The sequence below is a fragment of the Nipponia nippon genome, unplaced genomic scaffold (assembly GCF_047370975.1).
Source record: "Nipponia nippon isolate SJK-2023a ecotype South Korea unplaced genomic scaffold, ASM4737097v1 scaffold_5, whole genome shotgun sequence".
Classification (NCBI taxonomy): domain Eukaryota; kingdom Metazoa; phylum Chordata; class Aves; order Pelecaniformes; family Threskiornithidae; genus Nipponia; species Nipponia nippon.
In genome coordinates, this window is record NW_028262369.1 from 48,965,906 (window position 1) to 48,987,636 (window position 21,731).

General features: G+C 40.3%; 1 protein-coding gene across 3 annotated transcripts in view; it reads right to left on the minus strand.

The window, feature by feature from the left end:
• The window catches only part of DNM3 (dynamin 3), a 182,143-nt gene that overhangs the window by 13,617 nt on the left and 146,795 nt on the right, over positions 1–21,731 (minus strand). For all 3 annotated transcript variants that reach the window (XM_087731920.1, XM_087731921.1, XM_087731922.1), the window contains exons 17-19: positions 11,176–11,340; positions 6,528–6,754; positions 5,609–5,845 (exon numbers count right to left, since the gene is read on the minus strand). In XM_087731920.1, the coding sequence (XP_087588046.1) occupies positions 5,609–5,845; positions 6,528–6,754; positions 11,176–11,340 (629 nt within the window). The remainder of the gene's footprint in view (positions 1–5,608; positions 5,846–6,527; positions 6,755–11,175; positions 11,341–21,731) is intronic.

Below are 21,731 nucleotides of genomic sequence, written 5' to 3' on the forward strand. Positions count from 1 at the left end.
CAACATCATCTTTATCCCAGAATCACTTCTTTCAACTCTTTTCAGGTTCCTTCTTTTTCTGCCTTCCTCTCTTGCATTATTTTTACTTACCCTTCCCCATCACCTGGGACTGGTCTACACTAAGAGTAATGAAGAGCTGTTTCCCAGCCAGATCCACTTTGCTGAACTTTGAAAGTAACTTGCAACAGTCCCAATCAAATGGATCTTTCCTAGTTCACCTTGTTTTAAAAACAATTGTTGTTGAATAAGGCAGGAGCAAGTAGCTCAGGAAGAATGCTAAAGATGATCAAAACTACCTGAGATACAATAAATAAGAACAAACCTAAACTCCACGTAGAACAAGTGACTTTTCAAATACATTTGTTCAACTGTCATAGCATATTGCCCATCAGAAAATTCCTACATCACTGAAGATATGAAGTGGAAAGCCTGCCTCTGGCTGATGAAAGGAGATGCTGATGGGAGTTAGAGTTGCAGCAGATATAGTACCTAGGCTGCAATGTCTGACATCTTTGTATGGCTACCCTAAGTAGTGTAGCTAGTGTTTCTAATGGTTGTCACAGCCACTGACAGCAGGCTGCTGTTAAGAAAGATTGCCAAATATTGCATTTTATGGTTTGAAGACTGGATGAAAAACTTTAAAAGACGACAGAAATGCAAGGAGCAGGAGACAGATTTCGAAAGGTGCCAGGGAAGGGATAAGTTGGAAAGAAACCAAGACAAGATGGTGAGAAGGAAAGGGGGGGAATACGTGGGGAAGGGAGACAAATGTACTGGGCAGGAAACCAAGTGAAGGGAGAAGGTGAAAGAGGAAGCAAAGAGGATGGTCAAGAAAGGACAACGAGGGAAGGGCAGAAAAAAGAGAAAACAAAATAGTGAAGAGGCAGCCAGTGGAGGAGGGGAAAAAGCAGAGCTCCTTTCTAAGAGATAAGGGAAAATAAATGGAGTCTCCTGCTCAAAGCAGCCAGCAGCAAAAGGAGCCTATTACTGGGTGTGCATTACAACAAGAAATGTGAATGCGACTGGTAACAAGTTACACAGGGGTGTCTTCCCCCAGAGCAGAAATCACAGAAAGAATAACTGATATTCTCATAAGTCTTGTGATTTTGGGGTCCTTGGACAGGCAGAATTGGAAACATACTGACTATGGAAGAGCAGTATCCCCTCCTGTGATGGGCTCTGGCTTTGCATCACCCATGTAGCTGTATATTCTTTTGATCACAGACATGAAATGCAGAATTAAATTAGTTATTCTTTGGCTTTCTTTTTCCCCTTAAATTCAGCAGGATTTTGAAATCTCTCCAGATAACACTTTTGTCTCTTTGCTTGCATGAAACACTCCTAATTGCTGATTATGCTCTTTGAATATAACCTTCACTGAAGATCCATTCAAAGAGGACAAATGGATGCTTACTGGTGGACAGAGCTATGCTCTTCTACTTGAGTGTTCAGATAGAGATCATTCAACTCAGCATGCAAATGCTTTAAGGTGGGCATTTATTCATCCTGCCAGAAGAGTTTGATGCAATGGCTATTTGATTATTATTTATATTCAATTAAAAAATATAGCAGTAAGCTTTTAAGGCTGCAAGATTAAACTTTCAGAAGAGAGGAGATTCCCAAGTTAAGGCAGGATAACTCTGCTGGCCTTATATGCCTATGCACTATGACAGATTTTAATCAGAGGATCACATGCAATTTTTGCAAGGGATCCCCTTATCATTCAATGCACAGGGTTAGACATTACATTAAATCTTTCCAAAGAACTCTAATCCATAAAAATCCATCACAGAAAACTTACTTCATGGTTGATATTTGGCAGTCAAAGAGCTGAGTACAGAGCCTGCGGACCAGGAAACATCAGGCAGTGATGCTTGCTGCAGTGCTTCTGGCTTTGTCTGGAATTTTCTAACTGTAATTACTGTCAAGTGTAAGTACTTTTTTGTGCCAGGTTAGCAGAAATACATAATGATGGATTACAACGTAGATTAGTTACAAACACAACAGGTCATATAATTAGCCTCAGTGGCATAATAAAACATAGGTGCATAGCAGCCATCACCTCTTCCATGCTGGCTGGCTGTGGGTTGAAGTAAATTGTAGACAGACAGCTGAAAGAGGTGGTAGGGAGAGTATGGGACTGTTCATGAACACCTGTAAAGATGATCCTCAGCCCCCCAAGGACTGAGCACCAGCATGCTTGAGGGTGAGACACATGTGCTCAAGAGCATTTATGTTCCTGCCTGCTTGAATGGACGGTCCAGCCCTTCAAGACTCCTGTTTAACCAGGTCCCAGGGTTCCACATCACGCAGGGTTGTGTATGTTTTAATGGCAAAGTGAGTAACGATCTCCAGTGCTTCATTGGGAAAGCCTTCATGAATCCACAGTAGCATTGCAGAGCAGGACACAGAGAGAAAAGGGGAGCACCCTCCCACCCCAACTAACACCATGGGCTCTGCTGCAAGGAGAAAAACATTTCCAGTTCAATTGTTTTCCTTGTGGCAAAGCTGAGATTCCCATGCAGGACATTTAAAAGCCACAAATCGAAGCATCCACAGTAGAACTAAAATTGGTCAAGATCAGGCTTTCCGAACAGGCAGGCAAACACACATCATGGTAAGCTGAAGTGGCTCTAGTGCCTGCTTAAAGCCGTCTTACCAAAGCAAGAGCACAGCTGCATTTTCTTTCAAAATACTGCTGCAGTCTTCTAAGAGAGAGAGGGAATAATCTAAATTCTGGCAGCGGGCAATATTTCACAAATCATATATGCTTTGGCATCAAGCCCTTTAAAGCCAGGGGCCTTTACTCACAGGCTTTGCTGGGAGAGATCCACCCACCTCAAGTGGGATTAATTAAAAGAGGCATGTATCATGCAAATAGTTTCTGTTTCCTTACAGAAATATTCGGAGCACATAACCCAAAACAGCTTTAGAATCAGAGCGAAGCAAGGAAGAAAATTATTTCCTGCTTTCCTAACCCTTTTCCTTTCCCTGTATAGTAAGCGAGGATCAGTGAGAAAATGCTGAGAGCTCACAATTTCTGTACAATTCCTTTGATTAAACGCTCATAAAGTTGAGGAAAAAAGGGATTTTTTTTAAAGGCAGGGCTTGTATCTCACTATAAGGTGGCCAGTTCTCCAAACCAAACGTGCGCTCAGCCACTCATTGGAAAAGGATGGTCCAAGTCTTACCCTTGAAAAGGATCTTTTTATCTTAAGGCAGAACAGGAGAAAATAGAAAGCTTATATTTCTTTAGCATGTCAGGATTTTCAGCTCCACGTGACCGTGATGGGGGCTGCAACAAAAAGCTCCTTTGGAAAGCTAAATGAACTTTAAAAATACAACTTTCTTCTCAGGAAGCTAAACTATTTCCCTAGATATGAGAAATCCTGACACTTCAAGGAATCATTGCAGAAAGTGGCAGTAGAGCAGTCAGAGCACACAGCCCCAGTTCAAAAGTAAGTCACAGAGAAAGCTCAAGTTTCCACAAGAACTCTTCCTCAAAACTATTTTTTTTTCCCCTTTTAATATCTCAGACTGATTTTCTGAGTCAATTTCCTATGATCCTGCAAAGGCTGTTATTAAAACCAGACCAAGCGTAGCAGAAATTCCAGGGCTCAAAAGAAACTTTTAATAGGCACAGGAGCCGGCCACACTGTCCCCCCTCAGGTGATTTCCCTTGCAGCCCCTTCCCTGGGATTTCCTCTCTCGGAGTTTAGTCAGCAGGAGAAACCTGAAGTTTCAGCAAAACGGCAAGCCCTTCCTTCATTCTTAAGCAGCTGAGATTTTTTTATGTCTGAGGCTTTCATAGCTCTAAAAAAGAGAACTAGGATCCAGTCCAGAAGATGTGTATTGCAGATATTTTTTCCACAAAAATGTCAGGCAGTCGTACATTCAATTATATATCCAGCTACAGCGTTTTAAAAACACTGACCTCCTTTATCAGCCACTGCTTTTCATGCCACCAGTGGCAGTCACGAATTGAGTTGTTCACGGGCTGCTTACCCAAGTGTCTTTTGTGCACTAGAAAATTCCTTTCTGCTTTCCATCCCACCTATCACTTTATCATCAAAAAGATTATCATCAGACATGCTCTTGGCAAGCCACCTCAGGAAAGCAATGTTCATGCAAAATCACAGCCAGGCAGGACAAAGGAGACATGCTCATTTGCAAGGCAAGGCAAAAGACGCCAGGAAGCTATGGTTCTCTCCAGTAGTACAACTGACAAAACACTGGACCTCATTTCTGTATCTAGTACGTGATTTATCCTCTGACGGCACAGGGGAAACAGTGGGGCCAGTGCCCTTCAGCTCAGTCCCAGGCTCTCCCAACGAGAGGACCCTGCTTGGACTTCTTCCCTTTCAGTGTGACATTTCGTACCCAGAAAGGCAATTCTAGGTTTCTCCCCAGCGGTCCTACTGCAAGCTACAGGATGAAAGAGTGCATTTCACAGTTGGGCACTGATGCGACAACGCCCCTTTCACAGCAAATATGTAAAAATACTTAATTCCTTTGATCTACCTCATTTATTTATTCTTCATATTATAAAGGATATTAGAAACGCTGAGCCTCAAATTTAAGTTACTGACAACTACAACAGATCTCACCTATTTAAAAGAAAGTTTTTCTCCCAAGGTTCTCTTCTCAGTTACCATTTCTAAAATTGAAAATGTGCACATTTTCTTTTTGTTTCTATTTCACTGGCATTTTTTTGCAAACTGTGACTAATTTTAATGTAACAGTTAATTTATTAAAAATGGAGAAACCCCTTTGTTCCAAAATTGCCTAATCTGCCCATGCCTGTCATAATTTAGGAAGTTACCAAAGCCCTCGGAATCAGAGGCTTTCATATATATGAGTGGTTATGTGTATTATGTCATTGTGAAAATAAATATTAAGGACATTTTATTCATATAACTTAAGTAAAAAAGCAGTTACTGCCACACAAAATTATAAAATATGCAAAGCTACTTTAAAAAGTACTGATAAATGCAAAGCCTTGGGAAGGAAAGGAAGTGATGTGGTGATGAAAATCCTGTTCCTTAACTAATTGTTTTGCACCATACGATCTACACTGTTAGACAACTATGGACTGTTTTCAACTGGCTGTAAATTATCTTGCCTTGTGGAATAAGAATCGGACTCCTATCAGTTTGTTCCACTGGTTCTACAAGGATTGTTCTTGTTCTCTCCCAGAAGAGCCATTAATTCCTCTGGCGAGGACTCAGAATGGCAGAAGTGAGGAGTTGTACCCCTGCCCCTCTTCTGGTGGAGGGATAGATGACCTCTCTCTCTGTGAACCCCTATGTGGGTACAACACAACCAGAACAGGGGCTTTTAATGTAAGAAACTCTGGTGTCTTTAAATTGACTGACTGGATTTTCTTTTTTTCCCCATGAAAAAAACTTTCTGTCTTTTCAAAAAGTCATATTTGTGCTAAAAATTGGTACCTCACAACACCTTTGACTCTCTGCAGGTAATGCCCAATTTTGCTTTGTTACAAGACTTACTCAACAATGGTGCTTGACTTTCTGACACAGTGCAGAATCTGTCTGTTATGCTAGAGGGAGAGAACCATGCCCACCACCAGGAAGATTAGACATCTTACCTTGGGACGCTGGGAGGAGCCCGGGTCGGCCGAGAGGGAACCTGGGGAGGTCCTCCAAGGGCTTCACCACCACTTGGAAATGGAGGCAGTGGTCCTGGGCGGAACGGGACCGGAGGAGCCCCTGACTGAGGGCCTGGAGATGGGATTGCAGGAGCGGGTCCTCGGCCAGATAAAGGTCTGGTTGGGGGATTGTTTAATGTAGGCCTCCTCTGAGTTGAGGGACTTGGAGGAGGTGATCTAGTGAAATATCAGAGATTTAAGAAGTTCAGTAAGGTGGGTTTGGGGGGGGGGGCTTTTTGGTTTTTGTCGGTTTTTTTTATTTTATTATTTTTATTTTTTAATTTTTAAACAGAAATGAAACTCTTTTTATGCCTATGACAATTTTTTTTTCTTGGCATTTTCCTTTGCTATCAGTGCCAGAGCATTACATATATTTAAGTCTCACACTTACCTTTCCCGCAGACAGAATGTCTTACGATAGTCAGAAACAAGCATATGATCAAAGAGGTAAATCTAATGGATTTTAATATTAAGAGTCCCAATGATGTTCTGCTAAGTGGATTTTCTAGGATGTGGAGCCTGACGTGCTGAAGTCTTATAACAGCTTGCAAGAAGAGGTCATGTGGATACACAATTGGAGTGACAGAAGTGGCTGCTATCTGAAGCATCAGACAAGCTGTAAATCCACCGGATGGTCTTCTACAAGGCAAATATCCTGTCTGATGTTCACATACATATACATAAAACATGTATATGTGGGAAAATGTTCCGATTTCCCTCATAAATGTCATCCTTCACAAAGGTCATTAAAGACTTGGAGGAGTATCTGCCCAAAAAGACAGGTAGGGAGCGAGCTGCTGATGCTGACAATGTCTGCCTGTCCTACATTTACTTGCAATACAGATTTGAGGATCCTTACCTGCGGGCCTGCTGAAGCCAAGAGTCATCTACAGGAGGGGGTGCAGGGGTTGAGACAGTGCTAGTGCTAATATCGCCAATGATTGCTAGGGCTTCCTTTAGTGCTTGGTACATGCGGAGCATTTCATCTCGCCTCTGCGCCTGCTCAGCCGACTCCTCCATTAGAGTGTTTTGGTCCTCGGAAGAATACAAGTGAGCCAGGAGCTCTGCGTTGATAAATTCTTTTACCTATTTCATTAGACAAAAAAAAACCCACCAAACAAATAAACAACAACAACAACAAAAACCTATTGAAAATACAATACTGAATAAATACAGTATGAGATCCACAGAACCAGGAGACAGGCATATCTAAATTTAATCTGTTTCTCCTACCACCTTATTTACATCAGTTCTACTGGTCATGCAGTTCTTGTTAGGTCAGATCAGGGACTAAAAATGCTGAACTCAGACTGAGCTGACAGTGCAGCAGCCTGAGGTCTAGCTGTGGCCCAAGGAAAGGCTGGCACATGCAGCTGGGCAGAGCAGCTGGAAAAGGATGGACTGGACCTTTCAGCAGCTGCCTGCACGCAGATGGGCTTAACGCAATTACGAAGCCACATTCTGAGATGATTCACATGTGAGGATAAGATGGTTTTGTGCAATCGCTCCACAGTGCAGTGTGGCCTTTTTTTGTGTCTGTCTTTGAAACATTGGACATGGTTGGAGTTAACAGTGGTCTCTGTCTCTAAGGTGACATCTACATTTACAGTTCATTTCAAACAGGCTTCCCAACAGCTCCCAGGAGTCAGCTGGCATTTTGGTCCAATTCTAAATGGCAGCCATTAGCAATACCATCAGATATGAAATTTCCCTGGGAATGGGGATTTTCAGGCTTTATAGCATCTCTGTCAATTATTTTCTTAGCAACAATTTACCCTACTGTAGACAGTGTCTTTTATCTCCAACAACTTTGTCAGATTCTAAGTATCCCATCCACATACATTGAAACCGAAGGGAGAAGTCTCCAAGTAATCTAATTTACTATATTGATTTCCTGCTACGCCTGCCCTGGTTATGGAAACCTGGGCCACATTAGGAGAGATAAAAAGCTAGAGGTACTCTGATTAAATAAGACTGTGGTAAATAGACCAACTGCTGACCTACTAAATCCTTGCATTTGAGACTTTCATTGCTGTTCTGATCTATTTCTCATCTGGCTTTTTGCTCTATAAAGCTTTTTTGAGCTGGAGATACTAACGATAATACATTCCCAAGATTCTGATTACATAAACCTGAGCTCCGTTTGCACATGGGTTTCTGCTAGTTTAGCAACATTGATTTAAATCCTGACAGTTAGACTAAGGCGAAGGTTGTGTTCAGTTGAGGTCAGTGAGAGCAGTCGAATTGCATGGGCATGGGACTCTTTATGGTCACCTAGCAATGAAAAGAAGGCCACGACAGACCTTACAGGGAAACAAAACCATATTGCCTGGGCTTGACTGTCATTTCCCATTCACGTATGACAGGAGACACACAAATTCTTAGCAAAGCCTGCAAAAATTTTCCATGAGTCTCATGCTGTTTTCCAGTAGATGGTACTGATCAAGAGCCAGAGTACACTACTTTCCTCATGATTGCCAAAAACTCCACATTAAAAACAGATATCATAGTTAAACAGCATCCCATTCTACTCAATGAAATGAGCATTTTAATGGCATCACTTCAAAAAAAAAGAAGAAGAAGTAGTCCTAAAATTAGATTAAGGCCAGAGCTGATTGTAAAAGCATTGTTAAACCACAAATATCTGTTTGAAAAAAATCAGCCTGTGACAATTATCATGAGAGATCCCTGTCTGCCACTAGCAGGAGACTCAAGTAACTCCCTGAACTCTTCTGGAAGGGGAAGACTGCTGCGTTAAGGATGGTTCTTGGATCAGCCTCCTTCCTTCTGCAAACAGATGCACTGTACTAGACAGAGGAAGATCTTCCACAATAGCCACTTTCTCCAGCTTGGAAAAGGAAAGGAAAGTGACACTTACTCATGCCTTTGCTCCTTTCTAGAAAACAGAAAGACTCACAGGAATGGTTTAAAACATTTTCCTTCACAGACATCAGACCTGCAGTCAAAGCTGAACCATAGCAAGCATCCAAAACACCAATGCCACAAAGCCTACCCTGTCACTTGAAAGTGGGGTAAGATGGGCTTGCAACTTCATTCATCAGCAGGCAGACTACAACATACGTCACTACCTCAAATGCAAACACAATCCATTCCTTAACCTTAAGTTTGGTAGTAACAAGTACTTTGGAGTTTTGCCACCCTGCTGAGATTAATATCAGCACTGCTTATGGAGTATACACTGTCTACTCTAAGACCACCCCTCTTGTATAAATCTGTAATACCTAGGCACCGTGAAACACAAATTCTGAAATGTGTGTTTTGTTTGTGCATGTTTGAATTGCTAATGGTAACTCAATGCAGTTCTGTGTGGTAAATGCATTTTCTTTTAAGGTAATCAACATCCACCCTAAGGGAAGAATAAGGGATGCATTTGGAATACAACAATCTAGGCTTAGGCCTCAAAATATGCTTAGGGACAGCATCTAATTATTTTCTGTACACTGAGTTTGAATCTGATACTTCCCTTGAATTGTAAGTGCTCATTTACAGGCCCACAAAGTGGAAAGGAAGTTCTAGGACTTGGGAGGTTACAATTGTCATGGAAACAAACTCCTTGGGATCAATTTGTTGCCAGAGTTTTGGAGGCAACATGATGGGGCAGTAGAAAGTACAGAATATGCTCATTAAGGGGGAGAGAGGACGTTTTCACTTAACTCCTGGTGGATGGGTTGGGCTTCTGAAGACTCCAAGGAACACACACACACTACTTGACAGAACCCACCTTCCATCACAGCTCCACTGCTTTCCAGGTCTTTGCACAATCTTTTGGCATGGCTCAGCAGTCTTAATTCAAGCATTTCTTTCTCTTTTTTAATAGCACTGATTTTTTAAAACTGATCTTTTAGCTATTGTTTTTAATATGGTATTTTACTGCCTAAGCTGCACAGAAACAAATGCATTAATGTTTCTAGTCTCACTCTTCACAGTCCTTTAAAATGTTTTGATTCTTTGCCACAAATTTAAATTCTAGGATTGAGGTGTAGGTCAGCTCACTAGCAAGCCCAAACACAGCTATGGACTATGAGGTCAATTGAAAGGTAGATGAAGTATGTTGTTTCTGTGTGCCATGGTCAGCCAGCATGGCAGACTTTACCAATGTAAAGTACAAAAATCTTAAAGTATTCTACTTCTCAGTAAAGCACCCACTTCAGAGACCCTTAACCTATTCCATATGAGGAGGTGAGTGGCAGAAAATTTAATGTAAACTTTCAAAAGGAACTGCTCACCAAACTCTTCACTTTATGAAATGAGAGCTAAAAACAGCCCTCTCAAAAGGCAATGAAGTTGTGCTAAGTCAAAGCAGCAAGTTGCTAGCTGTGATCTGGGAAAAGCAGAGAGAACACGCTCACCCTATAAAGTCTAGAGCATCGCTGATTTCAGGAAAAAAAGGGCAGTTCCATTGTTCCCATGCTCTTTTGTAAAAACTCACCCATGACTGGAGCATTATTTGGAGCCTGACTCCCCTAAACCTAAGGAAGTTAATGGAATTATCTCTCGCCCTCATGCAAAAATTCTACTCGTATTATATGTACCAGGAAATCCCATTGAAATTTCCAGTCCAACCACCTAACTCTTAAGTGCAACACAAATTCCACAGGGCTAATGAAATCCATGAGATGAAGGCTAGAGGTGGCTCTGAGTCAAAAGTAAATGCTACTTTCTAAACAGATTTACCTTATAGCATGTTGTATTTGTAAAGACTGATTGGTTTGATGACCTCACAGAAAAGGTGCTACCCATAACTAACAGGAGCTGTACTCTCTGTTATTAATTTATATGGCAGCAGTGGCACTAATATTAAGCTTAGTTTTCACAAGGTCCATTCAGAACTTTGCCAGGAAGCGAAGGCTGAGATCTTAGTGCAGTGGAAAAACAATGATATCTCAAAGCCGTTTCTTTAACCAAATAATCTTCAGATCTAAGAAAGACACACAAAATAAATCAAACAACCACATCTGCTTATCTAAACAACAGTGTCCAAGGCTTCTAGATTTATTCCTTGAAAATGGTAACCTGGAAGTATAAAAAAACCCAAATAAAATGAGAACTGCTTTAAGAAACCATGACAAAGGGCTACAGATTGAAAATCAAGGAAGCACAACCCTGCTCTGCTGCTCTCACAGGCTGCCTAGATGGAGCTCCCAACTCCCTTTTCCTGTTAACATCAAAAGCAACACAGAAAAAAAAGGTTCTTGATTTACCTTTAAATAACAACTTATATTCTGATTAAGATGTAAATGAATTCAATCTTTAGCACTTTGGAGTAAACACTCAAGGCAATGTGCCAGCCTTTGAGAAGGCTGCAGAACTTCCTACTACTACGAAAGACTGGAATACTTTGTCTAAGTGTGAAATTTATGGGACCGTGTTCTTCTCTTTAGTACATGCTCTTTAGTACATGTTGCTGCTATATTCAAAAGGTGTGTTTGAGCATAAGAGATTTGACAGACATGTTAAAATAATTTAGAACCCTGGCTGCTACTTACATTATTGATCATAAGATGCATGATTGTTTTCGGTATCAAATCTCGGATACATTTGTTGATAATAGACATGTAGGAGTCCACAAGATTTCGAATTGTCTCCACCTGTCTCTCCAGCTGGGGGTCCATTGAAAAATTGTCTGTTTGGCCATTCTCATCGTTTTCAGTCTACACAGAAGAAAAAAAAGTCAAGTCTTTCAGACTGCAGTAAACTGGAAATATATTAAGAAAAAAAATGGATTTAAACAGTAGTAATCCAGCAACGTAACTCATACAAAGCATGTCTGGAGGTTAAAATATGAAATACTGGCCTGTTTAACATTAGCGTTTAGCATCATGAAATTTGGACCTTTAAAGGTTAATGCAATATGAGATGCAAGACCTTTTTCACAAAGTACATCATATATTTCCACACAAATTTGTAATTTTATGCTAAAGAAAGTTTTCAGACAAAGACACGTAGTGGTAAATGAAACCCCAAGAAATTATCTCAGATCACTTACTACAATACTTATTATCAAGTCTTTTACCATTCAGATTCAGCCAGCTTGACCCATGCAAGAAAGCAGCACCATAAGTCTGGGTTTTGAATTTTACCCTCCTATGGGTAAAAAACATGCTTGTTATTTAAGGCTGACTCAGTTGTGACAAATTCCGCAGTTCAGCCTCAAACTTGTTAGATGTGAATAGCACCTATATAAACAAAGAATTTATGAAGGATAACAGCAAAAGCATCATTGGTTCCAGTGCTCAAGGCTCAGCATAACATAGGCTGGATTATATATTAGAGGTCTCTTTTTCATTGGACAGAAGAAAACTTCTTTGTATGTAAACAGCTGACCTAATTAAAGAAAATACCAGGAACTTTAACTGGAAGCTAAAAGGTACATACTTTGCTTCGGTCTGGCCTGTATAAATATAAGAAAACCTAAGAAAAGAATAGTAGCCTTCTGGTGAAAATCAAACTGCCTTCTGAAGCTCAAAGATGCCAAAAGAATGAAATTTCAACCTGGAAAGTACAAAGAACAATTTTCTTTCCCCAAACTCTGACATATAATACTTCTCCCTGAAAACAACCACCAAAGCCGTATTAGCATGAACTATAAAATCTAAACCTGTTCTGTTGGTACCTAGAAGCATAACATGAAAAAACAGAAAGTACTTGCAAAAAGTGAATAACCCAATAATGAGAACCAGTTATACACCAGCCAGACCCCTGCCAGCACAACTCCATTTACAATATAGTGTTTAGCTAAAATTTGCATAGCACTAGTGCCTTACAGATTCCTGGAGCAGTTGAAATCCGTAGCTAACCCATTAGCGAAGGACCATTAGAGCTAGATAGGCAAACATATCACCAAAGAGGCTTCTCCCTGCATGAAATCCATTCTTGCTGGGCCAAAAAGAGATTCCTAGTTTCATCTCCTAACACAAGGTCTGCTTCTGCTCATGCAGCATTGGCAGGTAGACCACTTCATATTTACTCCTTGTAAACTATAGCTTGGTCGGTCCAGTCTAAATGAAATGGTGATGGTTGTGATTTGTTAAGTTATAGTTTTGTTAAGAAATAAGATCCCATGTACCATTTAGAAACAAAACTAAATGTTTGTAAAAGAAGTTTCAAAAGTTCAGATTATTTTTAATTACAGACGAATTACTGGAACACCAGCTAATCTGTGGACTTTAACAATAATTAGCAGTGCTTCCTAAAAATCTCTGGACTGTGGAGGACACTGAAGGAGCTCTTGATGAAAACAGTGTTTTCAATTCTGTAACACCAATAGACACATTATCCTATAAACCTTAATCATTTTGTTAATAAACTCCACATGCCAAAAAGTCACAGCATGCAGATTGAGTATTTTCCTTAGCCTCCATGTCTGAAAAGAAACTAACTGTAATTTTCCCTGGGAAATACCAAATAAATGGAAAATCATACATCTATCATATATCCACAGATTTTAGCCAAGTAGCTGCAGACTGAAAATGCCCCCTTCCCAGTTCCCCTGCATTTGACTTCTATTCTCTTTCTTTTCTTCTTCAGTGTCTATATAAAGTACAGTTTGCCCATGTATTTTTTTTCTTTTCTTTTTTTTTTTTTTCCTTCACTGTTTAAATTACAGATTGCAATAAGATTCCTAGCTGGCTAAGCAGCAAAGTGACAGATGTTTATCATTATCCTCATCAAGAGAATGTAAAGTAAAAATAGTAATTTGTCTCTGATCTTTAAGGCAAAGGGTAATAGTCTGCAAACATTTAACCTTTTATATACAGGCTCATAGGTGATATTTACAGAAAGCGGATAATACTTCAGGAGTCCGTCCCTTGTTTGAAACGGTAATAGAGCTGACTTCATACTGTTGATTTATTTTCTCTGAAATCAAAAAAGATCAATCTTTCATGAGTTTACAGTAATTTATTACGAAAGCTTCTGGCCATAGCATTCTTAATGATTTGATGTCTCAACTGAAGGCTTTTCATGTCAGAAACCATCTTGTTTGCATCACATCATACACATGGAAATCTGCTTCTAACAGATTTCTGTGCTATACAGTACATCTACAAGTGTTATCAGGCTTTCTTCTGTAAGCTGTCTCTTCATTGTGCCAACAGCAGCATCTGAGAGTAAGGTTGCCTGGCAAAGCTGGGCATCACAACAAGACAGAAGTGACGTAGATGCCCTATTCCATCTCCATGTCATTCTTTCAAAATGGCTGGTTTTCTCACTGAGCATCACGGTGACTCTAGCTTCAGTGCAAGCCACCTCTCAGCCCAAGTCCCTGCCACTCTGCATTCTAGAAAGGCTTTTGCAAGTCTGTCACAATGAATAAACCCAAACCAGAATACATAAGAAAACCCTCACATCTCTCTGACCGCTCTTGAACAAGAACGTTCACGCTGAACAGAAAAGGAGAACGAAGAAGCTGGAAACAGGTTTCTGTGCCTTCTTTCCCAGTAGCCAAGGCAGCCAGAGTCCCCTTTCAGTGCTCCTCATCCTTGAGCCAGAACTTGCTAGTTCCAATAGCAAGTGTTAAGTGATAGCATATGGATCTGGGCTAAGTTTTCCTTCAGTTGACTCTTGCTTAATACTGCTATTAATTGTTGACAGGAATGGAATATTATTACTTCAGATGAACACAACTGTAATTACTTGAGGAACTTCTGTAAGCCTCCAACAAAGAAACTGTGGAAGAATCCAGAGTGCTAAAAAACAGGTAAAGAAAATTAGATTCATCTTGGAAAACTCAAATTCAGAATAGCTCATGAAAACCACACCAAAGCTACAGAGAAGCAATAGGTGAATAAAAACATGGACAAAGAGAAGGTAACATGGAAGTCAGGATGGTACTTTCATTTATATACACATATACACTGCCACAGAGATAAGGTCCTTTGCCTTCTACTTTCTCTGCACTTTAGAAGAATGAAAATAATATCCATTCCTTGTGCTCTGCAGCAGGTCTCACCTGTCTTTCCATAAGCTGCTTTGTGATCCTTGCACGGAAAGGTGCTAGTGAAACACAAAGTATACATCATTGCTACCCTTCTACCTTTCCTGCATTTAGATACCTTCTGTACGAAGAGCGTATTAAGGATTAACTAAAGTGTCATACAAGAGAAGACTAAAAATTGCATGTGAAATCCAAACCACTTAAGTTTGTGGGAATTTTACTGCTGGCTGCAGTGGGAATAGGATTTCACCCTACACACTCATTTCTACCAGAAAAGTTATCCGTCTTCTGAAGACTGTAAACTCTCTGCTGCAAGAGGAATGATTTAGTGTGGTACAAAGGGATGTAGACATGAGGAATTATGTGCAATCCACAAAAAAAAAAAAAAAAAAAAAAAGTACCTCAGAATATCAGTATGATTTTCCTGATTGTGGAAATTATAAAGATGTTGAAGAATGTCCCAAGAAAAATTCTGGAAAAGTGATTCCTTTTAAAATTCACAGCTAAACTGGTAACATACTGAAAACAGTCCTGAGCTGGCCACACAGAGAGTGCAATACTTCTAATTTCCATGATTTCATTACATTCAGGGCAGCTGCCAGCATATTTAAGAATGTCTTGTATAACATTCCTGATGTCAGTTCCAAGAAGGAGCATTTGTCTAGCATTTTCATTAGAGCAGTGTATCAACCAATTTTCTGTAATCAAAAAGGCATTTTATTAAAAATGACTGAGAGGAAGCAGACTGGAAGGTGACTGACTAAAGGGTAAAAGTCAAAGCAGCAGCAAAGCAATGCTCTGTATGCTAAGAAATTAGTCCATAGCTGCAGTGAGAAACCAACCATTTCAAAGCTGCTTTCATATCTTTCATTTACAGATGCAAGTTCATAACAACAACTACCACCTGAAAATGAATTATTCCCTCCAGATTGTATTTTTATTTTAATTCACAGCTGCTGAACATATAATCTATTTTAGCTATTCCTGTCCAAGTAAGGTTTTTCTTTAACATACCAACACCCAGCACATTGCGGTTGTCCTAACCCCCCCTGCCTTTTCCTAAATCTTTACAACTGATTCTTGATATTCTGTCTTCATTGCAGTTTGATGCTGTATATATAATTTAGCTAATATACTCTCAGCTGTACATAGCGTGTCTTTTGCCAGAGGACTGCTGAAACCACATGATGGCTTCACACAGTGAGGTTTTCTTACTGGAAGGAACCACAAGTAAACGACAATACATTACTTTTGTGTATTTACAACAAAGCAAGCAACAGAAAAAGAACATTTCCCGGGAGCTTGGAAGTTGTCCTTTTCCCTCACAGAGGGTGACTTTGCCACTCTCTTCCATGCTTGCAGCATCTCCTGACTTTGTACTGCTGTTGCCTTTACTGAGCCACCCACAGGCTGCCCCTTTCAGCTACTCTGCATTCACTTGGAGCCTTGAACTGCTCTAAGCAGGGGTTACGATCCGGCTTTCCCTTGCACACACAATCTCTCTCACTTCATATGCATGCAGAAGAAAGGTATAGCCTAGCTCAATTTGATTCAAAAGTATTTAACTCTCTGGATTAGTTTAAACAATCGCCTACTTAGATTCTTCTTTCTGGTTACAGACATTGTATAGCACAGACCATTAGCTAAAACCTTCTGCTGAATCCACATACTGCTCCCCAGATACTTACATAGCTTTAATGATCCCAAACATTCAAAACCTATGTTAGGCTCTCTCCCTGCCTTCTTCAATCAAGAAGCTGATTTGGAACTATGAGACAGAAAGGAATGATGTGTTACCAGAACTCTGACACACTTGGAATTACTTTTGTCTCATGCTTCTTAACAGGTTGACAACTAATCATGTCAAAACAATCCAATCTCCTTTTAAAGCAGGGATTCAGATCTTATGGGTAAGGTATTAACATTAGGTGCCACATATTTCAGACTTCAGTAAAGCTTTTTGACACAATCATCTCAAGTGACATTTTCATTAACACAAGTGTACTCTCTCTGCAGTTACTGGTTGGATGCTCATTTCCATAGAAAAGCTGTCAATGGCTCACTGTCAAACTGGAAAACTCTATCAAGGGGACTTTCAAATGGGCTGTATTTTTTAATGTGCTTATTAATGCCTTAATGCTCAGAACGGTGGATTATAGCCTGCGCTTATTACATTTAGAGATGAGAAGAAACTGGAAGGGGATGTGAATACATTAGATGACAGGACCAGAGTTCACAACGATTTGGAGAAACAGTTTAAAAATCTAGATGAAATTCATTATGAATAGAAAAAAATTGACTTGGGCAGGAATAAATCAGTTATAAACATACAGCATGAGAATGGCCACTTAAGGATCAGTTCAGCAGAAAAGGAACTGTGTCTAAGTGCAATAGAAACAGAGTATTAGTCAAATGTCTTGCCATTATGAAATCAGTACAAGAATTGTGCATCCAATTCTGGTTATCACACTACTAGAAATTTGTGGCACATTTTGAGAGTGTTCAGAGGAAGCCATTGCAGATGATGTTCAGGGCTCTGTAAAACACTACCTGAAAGGAAAAGCTAAGATCAATTGGGACTGCTGAGTTCAAAAGAAACCACCTGAGGAAGGGGAGAGATGAGTGTCTTTGTGGACAGGAAAAGATGTCAAACAAATATTTAGAAAGTGTTATATGGTAAGAACAGGGAAGCACAGAAATAGATGCACTAGGAGAGCTGCAGAATCTCCTCCAAAGATCAGACCAACATCCCTCAGAAATGGCCTAGGTACAGAGATCCTGCCTTGAGGCAGGGGAAAGAACTAGACAACCTCTTGCAGCCCTTCTGTCCAGTGGGTGATACTGGGTGCAAAGCAGCATGAAATTACGAGCCCACGACACTGCAACAAGAAAAGGTGTTTCTGAAAATACAAAAAAAAAATGACAATATCTTCCACTTTTCTTTTTGTTCTATGGAAAAATCAAGTAAAAAAATAAAACATTGCTGTGAATAGCCATCTCCCCTCAAAGAATCTGTACTCCAATTTCACCATTTGCTGCCATGTACATCTCTCACACAAAGGACTTTTACATAACCCTCCCTGCGCTGCAGGTTTTGATTTGGGGCCAACAGCTGCTTCATGCCTTTCAGAACAGACTGCTGGACAAGCAAAGGCAGAAAGAGGCTGGCATAAGGAAAACAGCACCTTTGTTTATAAAACAAATACTACTTTGGAATTTGCAAACTTTTCAGTCAAAGAATTTCCTTGTCATAACAACACATGAAGTGCCCCATATTTATAAGAGCACAGTAGAAAAAAACCACCTTAGGATGTGAGATACTATTGGCATGATATTTGCCATTATTTCAGCATAGAAAGAGGTCGATGGATATTGGGAAGTCTCCAATAGCGATGAGTTACCCTGGAATTCAAGTCATGATGATGAAGACTCAAAGTGTCTTCAAAGTAATGAAGACTCAAAGTGATTAGCCCAGAAGATGTTCAGGCTGAAATTTATTGTGCATTTGTTACCAAATGCATGAAACATATTCCTAGAGACAACAGCCTGATCCAGCAGGGGACATTAATTGTGAAGGGAACAGGACCATTTGCTGTGAAAGGAGGTGATCAATGGGTGGAGGCATCAACCGGACATCTGAGGATTAAAGGATTAAAGCTACTGGCTGTGGTATGCAGTTCCCCTAAGAAGGAAAAGAAATAGAAGTCTTGGAGCTTCTGCCAAAGATGATGAAAATAGAAAGCAGGAGAATTAGTCATCCATGATGCTGATCAGAGAAGTATTAAGAGTCATCACGAGGACTGAAATAACACCTTGCCTTTCATCTCTATTATGTACCTCCTTACCAAAACCATTCTTCGAAGAAACGTTGGCAGAACTGATCATTATTGAGGACTTTTACTTAGCAGTAACCATGCAAGAGAGGGTCACAAACAAAATTTTCCTTATTCCAGCAACAGTGCACAAGACTCGGGTGATGGATTCCTTTAGGGACAAGGCACTGTCTTGTTTTATGAGATTAAAATGTGGCAAGTAAGTGCTCAGTGTATGGACAGTGTCTTGGTGAAGGCAAATCTTGGAAAACACGTTGCCCAAGACTACATGTTTAAAGCATAGCTTATGACTTCATGTGTCTATGTGTATAATACAGAACAGTTGCGTGTTTTTCACAAAATGTGATCATTTTAGAAGGCACCCAGAATAAAGTATAAAAATCAAAGATCTGTTTTTCCTAGATCCTGTACTGAACTCCTATTCCATGGTCCCTTCATTTCTTCCAGCTGAGATGGTAACTTTTCAGTACTTACCAGCCTGGTTTAAAGAAATTTGAATACAGGAGGAGAAGGGCAGCGTGCATATCTGTGTGCATGCTGGGAGGGACGGACTTGGAGGAGGCCTTGTAGTGGGGGAGTTCTGTACAGCGTCCAATGCAGGGGCTCTATAAATTACAGCCTTGTCTTTTATTTTCAGTTGATCTAATGCAATAACTGCACTCTTTTCCATAATTAATGATGTCTAGGAAAATATTCTGAAATTTTCCTCTGATAAGCACCTAGACAAACTTGATGTTTCCTCTCTGAGACGCAAAAGAGGACGTTAAACTGTTTTCACCCCCACATCCCTCAAGCCATGAGAAGTACCAGATCTGTCTCTGCTGGGCCAGACTAAGCCCTGGTTCACCACAAACTCAGTGCAGTACCGACAAATGATCTCCACAGTAAATGATGCAAACAAGAAATGTCAGCATGTTCCAAAATTCCTCACTTAATCTTATTGCCAGTTGTATAGTCTGGATAATCAGTAAATAAATCCCTCTAACTTTGCTCAAATCCTTAGGGGCTGAATACACAGAGAGCACTTTCTAATTCATTCTCATTAACCTTCCCAGCTCTAAACAAAGTAATTTCCTACTTTTCTTAGTGTCTGATTTTTCCACTGGCCTCTGCAACACCTGATTTAGCAGCAATGATTTCTCACTTGTGATTTCTGTTTCGAACTGGCATTGTTCTTTCTCCTCACACATATGCTTGCTGGAATAGCACGAATCAGCAAGATTTAAAACCTCCCATTCTCAAGTTTGAAGCCCCTAAAGGGAAATTGCAGTTGCAATGCCAAGGAACACAGTCGTACATTATTTGACTTTTCCTCGGCCAGGCTGACAGCAGAGGAGGAGGGAGGGAGGAAGGAAAGGGGAAGGGAGAGGAAGATGGCATTTTAATAGCGCCCACACTGATTTCACACAGTTGGATCACTGTGCTCTGGAGCAGCACCATTTCCTTTCCCCTTTGCCTTGCATTCAGTCAATACTCCTAAACCAGGCTCTACGGGAAGGATTCTCCATCTTTTTCTCCCAGCCTGGACCACATCTTAGTACAGAAATCTGTCTTGTGGACATCTCCCCTCGCAGGCTAGCTGGCTAGCCCCGCCTTTACCCCTATTTTTGACAGACCATTACCAACTCAAGCCTTGCACAGACCACCCCACCCGCATCCCAGATGTGACTAAATGGGCCAACATTCCTGCCACGACAAGACGGATTATTCCCCCATCTCTTGCCCCAATTCTCATAGTCTCTGTAGCACCCACAGTAATTGCTTATCTGAAAAAAATTAATAACAGGAATGTATTTAATCTAATTTAGCAAGTAGACATACAAGAACCACCACCATCTTATGTAGATAAATCTACCTTTCCCTGATGTTAGTCATATGCCAAACATATCTTGGCCAGAGTTCTCATCAAAACATTTCATTTGATAATTCAGGTCCTAAGATTCAAAGCTCTCATACACATTAGTGGGTTTTCCATAAGCCCTCCATCAGGCAGAGTGACAGTGGTCTACAAATTCTGGCAGGAACCCTTACCCCAGTAAAGCACCACCGATCACCACCATCCATACTCCCCATTTAAGAACTCCTTTAACTATGCAAGTAAAAATTTGATCTGCAACATTCCTGTGGCAGAAAAGCCTCAAAACAGATCAGGAGAGGAATCTGAAAACGCTGAGAGCTTTACTGAAGTGTAACAAATATCGCTAAACGAAAGAAAATCATCCATCCAGGAGCATTTTGGATTCATGCCACAAGAACAGAAACTGGAAATTATTGGGTAAAATTATTTTCAGGGGAAGAAATGAGTTGTGAGCAGCTATGCTGCACATAATCCTGGACCAAATGAAATTAGATACTACTTTATGACATGGCTTCCATTTTGTACAAATATATCAAAACCCTTCTAAGTATTCTGCAAAACCAGTAGAAAAGGAAAGATTTTTTTCCCCTCCTCCCTCAAATAAAAGCAAATTGTATTTAAAAGACAGTGAGATTCTGGTAAGTTAATACACAAGTCTGTAAGCAACAAACATAAACACTTCACGTTATAAGACCACGTGCTTGTTGGCACAAAATGAATCTATGAAGTTTAAACCTTAAGTCACTCTGATCTCCTCTCTATAGGGAAGTTAAAGGACATCAGTAATTAGCACTCTACCCTGAGGTCCAAGCAGACACAATATGGAGTTTACCTTTGCAGTCAAGATCACCTGGCTTTATTGTTGCCACAAACAACCCTGACCTCGCACTTCAGTTAGATATTTTTGCAAATTAACTTTTTAAATGACTTATGGCATTTTCAGTTCAAAGGACTGATTTCCTCCCCTTCTGTTACTGGTGAGGAGCAAAAGGTAAAGACTCATTTGACATCTCTCATTTTTCAGCTCTTGCACAGCAACGTACAATCAAAGAACCCTGTCCTTGTGGCAGCACGATCAAAATGCAGACTTCCTTCAGACAGTGAACAGTAGCTCACACACACACTGCCAAGGTTTACAACTGTTTTTATCAAGAAGAGAAAAAACTGCCACACCATTAGGGCTAGTTCCTCTCTTTTTAGAGGGTTTATGCCTACTGAGCAAAGCTGGGTGGTAACAGCAGTGATTTAATGCATCATCCCAATGACTGAATATCTCACAGTGCAGTTACAGATACAAAAGTTTCACTCTTCCCCTATGATTCTATTTTAAAATGTTTTCTATAATAAAATTACTGTGAGACAGCTAAATCCAAGGGCGGGCATGGAACTTGAACCCATGGCCTTCTGGCTTAGAGG